We start from the raw sequence: 6,000 nt of genomic DNA on the forward strand, positions 1-6,000 counted from the left end.
TACAGGCAAGTAGGCCTATGTTTACACGAATATTGCCTTAGCTGCAGTTATTCATTCTCCAAAAAATAGATCAGTAGCTGTGCATCACGAGCCTCAATTAAACCCACATACCCTTATTGTCTACAGTTCGTCATATTGAGACTAAGTGTTATTTCGATCACTTCCATTTATTATCACTTGCATTATCAGTTGTCCTTCTACTACAATGTAAAAACACCGATTGTGGGTCTTTTTCCCATTATAAGTTGTCTGCAATGTATCAAATGTCTGCATTATTAAAATATAAAGTCATCCGAAACACAATTCCAATAACTCCTTATATCCACTTCATACTTTGGGTGTGATAAGTCAACGCATGGATGCTTTTTAGTTGGGAGAAACTCTTTCTAGCTAGTTGCTGAAATACAAATTCCTCTCATTCTCACCCTTTATGGTTTTCTATAGAACAAAGGGATTTAGCGTTACTACAGCCATTCTGAGTTTTATGGTGGACGTAGAGAGGATTTTAGTGGTCAAATTCAAGTGCTGTGTCTGGACAGCTGTCTGCTTTCTTTGTACTTGGATGCAGGATGCATCATGTGAGTCAACCTTTTGTCTGTAGGGGTAGTAAACAAACTAATGCCAATGCCACCTTTTTCAGAAATAGGCCTGCGATGGACACTCATTCCCAATGTTGAGGTCGGTTGATGTTGCTTATTCTTTTCCTTATAGCTTTATTCGAGTTCTCTGTGCTGTTTACAAATCACCAAAGATACTAACTTTATTTTCGATTATTTTTAAACAACACAGGTGTCCCATAAGTAATTGAAGTAGACCAGTAGTGTTATTGGGCTATTGGATAATAATTCTTAAGTCTATTGCAACATTTAGGAAGTAGTCTATAATCATAAACAATAGGCCATCATATTAATTTCACCTTGTGATGGTATCAGTTAGTCTATAAAGGTTCATAAATGGCCCTCAACAGTATAATTAAAAGTTTACAATGACGCAGGAAAGAGCACGCAGGCGCATCTTTTCTCCAAACCATTCATTTTATTACAATTTCTTTTTTTTTTAATTCCGTAGGATATGTCTATGTTTTTAACAGTTATTCCACAAATAAATTTCGACATTCTGATGAAAAACAAAATGATCTCAACAGCTTGGAACATCAGCTGGGACATATTTAATTTTATTTGAAAGAGGGAAATGTGAGAGAGGGATACATTCATATAGCTTGGTCAATAGGCCCTGCCTGAGTGGCCTGAGTAGCAGTTTACAAGATGCCGAATTATTGCGATACATTTAGCTTATAGAAAAAAAGCTGCCCTCCAAAAAAACATTTCATTTTATCGACAAGTGGGTCCACGGAGCCATTCCACCCCAACATATCAATTTGACTATTTCCAGGGTAAGTGTCTCACACATTTTCGTGGTATTCTGGAGGATGTGGTCAATAAAACATTATAAACTGGAAAAATGCTGAATTCTGCAATTTGAGGGGAATAATGAGGTGTGCGTTTGTGTTTATGTCTCACTAGTATGCAGATGCCCACTGGAGGCTGGATGCATGGTCCAAGGTTAAACTTCACTGGTAGTTCTCTTCTTCCCCCGGTAGGAACTTCGGTCTTTAATTGTGCAGTTGTCCTCCATGGACTCTGTCATGATCCAAAGTCAAAGGGAATGGGAGTGGGCAGAGCACTGTAACTTGTTCAGTCAACAAGCATGCTGTGTGTTCCACATAGCCTAACAGTTGGTTCAACTTCATTTTACAGCATATGTAATTATATAGCTGCCCACCAGTTATCCAGTGTAGCATGAGCAAGGTTTTGCATTAAGGTGAAAGGGGAAAAAAATAAATAAAATAGATGCCGAACTGAAATATTAGATCACTTTTAATAAGATACCGTCGCTCGTGCACAGCTCTGTTTTTTAATCGTGTGTGCACCAGGTTCATGTATAACTACCACTAAAAATTGAGTCTTGGCCGATATACACACCTTAAAACAGTGTAAATACTATGAAAAGATCCCCAGCATACGTCTAAAGATCACGGATTAACAGTGTGGAAATGGCCTGCATAGAGAAGTCTCAGAGTTGTAAGCACACACGAGTCATCTACTATGAATATGAAACTTCTTTTAAATAGTGGAACGGTGAGTGTGGTCTTGGGATTGCTTTTAACGGGTTCAGATGCTTTATTTGGGCTACATTCACACCGATCACTGATTTTAATATAACCTAGTTTATCCATAGAGCTTTATGTATTGTGACTAACAAGATAATCACTGAATCTTTGATTAAAATACAGAATGACGACTAGTCCAATAGGATTAAATAGTAGTAGTGTTAGGGATAGTCGTGCTATAATAATAATAATAATAATAATAATAATAATAATAATAATAATAATAATAATAATAATAATAATAATAATAACCTTACCTGCAAAACTCCAATAACACTAAAACATGCATCTCACTGAGTGTAATCTGCAGCCTGTGCTAAGCCTATTTAAGAAGCTATAGCTATTTAGCTAGCCTGCCACTAGCCAATAAACATAAACACACAAAGCACATCTCTCTGTAATTGTCACAGCCTAAGCCAACAAACAGGAATCTGTTACTGGTTTTCTTAGTGCTCCTGTGGTGTTTGAAAATTAATCGTTTGAACCTCCTAGATCTTACCTAAAGCCAACCACTCCTACACATCCAACTCTTCCAAATTGATATATGACAATATCTACTTTCGATCACGTGTCTGCGGGGCGACTTAGACGGATTGCGCGTCATCTCGCCTTCCCAAATTTTCCCCTTCTGCTGCAGCTCGTATCCAAAACATCTATCTATAGTACGGAGTACGAGCGAGAGAAAGATGTTTAACTCGGTGAATCTGGGCAACTTCTGCTCCCAGACGCGCAAAGACCGGACATCCGAGTTTGGGGACAGGACGGGCTGCGCGTCCAACATCTACCTCCCCAGCTGCACCTACTACGTCCCCGAGTTTTCTGCCGTCTCCTCGTTTCTTCCACAGGCCCCGTCCCGGCAAATCAGCTACCCTTATTCCACAAATCTGTCTCAAGTACAACCGGTGCGGGAAGTTTCATACGGCTTGGACCCTGCTAGTAAATGGCACCACAGAAGCAATTATGCATCGTGCTACTCGGGAGAGGATCTGGTGCATAGGGACTGTATTCCACCATCCACCATGACAGAAATGCTTATGAAGAACGAGAGTGTGTACAGCCACCACCACCATCACCATCACACCCATCCGGGCTCCAATCACCCCTCCACAGGTTTTTACTCCGGCGTGGGGAAAAACAACGTCCTCCCTCAAGGTTTCGACCGTTTTTTTGAGACCGCATACTGCAGCAGCACGGACAATCAGTCAGACAATTGTTTACAAAAGGGCGAAGGGGGAAAGCTGGAAAGCGACTCCCAGCAGCAGCAGCAGCAGCCCCCAGCCTCTCTACCCGGAGCCCCCGAGCAGGAAAAGGACCCAGAAGATGAGGAGGAACATACAAATTCAGGCTCATGTACTTCTTCCTCCGCAACAACCAAGGACGGCAACACCAGCAAGAACAGCCACTCGAGTAGGTATACCGACGCTGTAAAATGGGGGAAGGTTAAGGGGACTAGCCCGGTGTTTTGTCGGTCAGATTTTATGTGGAGTTTTATAAGCATTCAAAGGATTTTATTATAACCCTACAAAGCTCTTTCTTCCAACGAGAAGAATTTTTACGATGGGAAAGCGCTTTGAAAAAAGGGGGATGTTATACACAGACGCCTCTATGGTGAGAGTCTGTGAAATTTTTAAGAGAGAGCTATTGTGACAAATGTTAACTTTGATCATGAACTTGCGTTGGGCATTTTAAGGGATTTTCTCGTTGGGCTGTCGAGAGTAAAAACCAATTGGGCAGAACATTGCTTTTGGCGTCCTGTGAATTTTCTTTTAGCACTGGCTTTGCCCGCGAAAGACATGCTGTACACATTATTGCACACTTTAAGGCTAAATGCGTTCTTGTTGTCTTTTCATCTATCTATCTATCTATCTATCTATCTATCTATCTATCTATCTATCTATCTATCTATCTATATATCTATATATCTATATATCTATCTATCTATCTATCTATCTATCTATCTATCTATCATGACAGAACAGTGTCGCTTCCTCCATTTACAGACAGGAAAAAGACAGATGAATCAGTGTTTCTGACTCGAATGTTTGCCTTTGTCCATATGAGGAGAATGCATAGGTCTGCAGTCCATGCTCTTTCCTCTGTAGCCGCTGAAACGCTTAAGTACAAACATATTTGGGTTGCCTTTTGCATTTCCCCTCAGTAGCAGTGATTTATATGCAAGCTGACACTACAATTAAGTTGAATGATCAGCATGAAGTCAAATTCTATTTGATTTGATGTGCTTAAATACCTATTGATTGGTGCACACAGACCCTATTGGTTTTTAGCCTCTTTGTATATCGTATAGCCCAGTCATGCTGCAGATATAGGCTAACTCAAGTTGATGTTTTCTGCAGTGTTTGTCTCTCTTTGTTAAAAAAAAACAAAAAAACAAAAAAATCTATTTCCCCAGTGACCTGTTTGATAAGAAGTTGTAGGGTCAAAGGAGGTTTGCATAGACCATTGCAAACATGGGCAATGCATTTCACCTGACTGCCAAAATATTGTGTAAATTGTTAGTTTAGCTCCAAAGGAATGTGACGCACATTTTGCGGTGATATACTTTTGTTGTTGTATATCTGTAACAGATAAACACGTACTTAGAGCCCGTAAGTTGATATTATTTACTCCAAGCGATTCGGATATTTAACACTCTTTATGGCTGGTTTATCTGATAGCCTAAGCTACTTTGCGTGATGAATGTTGACTGAAATCTTAGCATTATTGATGCCCTCGAAAATTATTTTCTCTCCTTCTGAATTCTAACTCAGCACTAAACTCACCATGTTTCTTTTTTTTCTTGCATATGACATAATTGTTATTTCCTATGACAAGCAGATGACAGGCTCTGATCATGATATTATTTATTTTCTTCAGGCACTCCTCGTACAAGGAAGAAGAGGTGTCCATACTCCAAATTTCAGATTCGAGAGCTGGAGCGGGAATTCTTCTTTAACGTTTACATCAACAAAGAGAAAAGGCTTCAGCTTTCCCGAATGTTAAACCTCACCGACCGCCAGGTTAAAATTTGGTTTCAAAATAGAAGAATGAAAGAGAAGAAACTAAGCAGAGATCGTCTGCAGTACTTCTCTGGAAACCCCTTATTGTGAGCAGGAGCATAAAATGTCATAGTCTTGGTCAGTGACATTTAGGCCTACTCTTATCTCACTGAATTGTAATCATGGGCATAACCAGTTTCTGAAAGGAGCCCATATCACCAACAGTGCAATGTTAAAATGGACAGTGGGAGTTGTTAGGCCTGCATGGGATAAAGTCGCCATTTTCTTATTGCCTACGGGCGGCGATGAATTTCTAGCTGGCCTTCAGAAAGGCCTACATGGTTAGAGTAATCATTTATACCTATGCTGTTCTTGAATATGTCCCTCTATTTATCACGATTCTTCATTGTGTTTATTATATTGTTCATATAGACATATTATTTGTTAAAATATCAAATGTAACAAAACAGTTTGAAACCTTGGTATTGCGCAGATAACTTTTAGCCCTACCCTTCTCTCTGGTCTATGTATATAGCCTACAATTATCTAATTATTTCTCGACCAGAGTATGAACAAATAATAGTAAATCTACAGGCTGCATTTTCGTCATTGAGAACTGTGACATCCAATCTGTGAAAATATATCCCCTGTACAGACAAGCCTATGCAATGTGCATTCGTGACTGTAAATAGGCCTATGTTGAATTTCCTTTCCCCTATCCCTGCTGCTATTTTTCCGTACACTGCCCATACAACTTTAAGAGCTTTAACGCCAACACTCGTTAAATTATTTGCTAAAACATTGGTGCTTTTGTTTTCAGAGAGGAGGAACAGA

General features: G+C 39.7%; 1 protein-coding gene across 1 annotated transcript; it reads left to right on the forward strand.

Moving 5' to 3' along the window:
- Window positions 1-2,714: 2,714 nt before the first annotated feature.
- hoxc11a (homeobox C11a) lies at window positions 2,715-5,277 on the forward strand. Its single transcript, XM_071516725.1, is given in 3 exon segments — window positions 2,715-2,845; window positions 2,847-3,577; window positions 5,045-5,277. Coding segments are annotated over 3 exon segments (1,095 nt in total).
- The last annotated feature ends 723 nt before the right edge of the window (window positions 5,278-6,000 follow it).

This window comes from Centroberyx affinis, unplaced genomic scaffold (assembly GCF_046629955.1).
Source record: "Centroberyx affinis isolate AG114_WGS23_722 - 3 ecotype Tasmania unplaced genomic scaffold, CSIRO-AGI_Caff_v1 ptg000428l_1, whole genome shotgun sequence".
Taxonomy (NCBI): Eukaryota; Metazoa; Chordata; class Actinopteri; order Beryciformes; family Berycidae; genus Centroberyx; species Centroberyx affinis.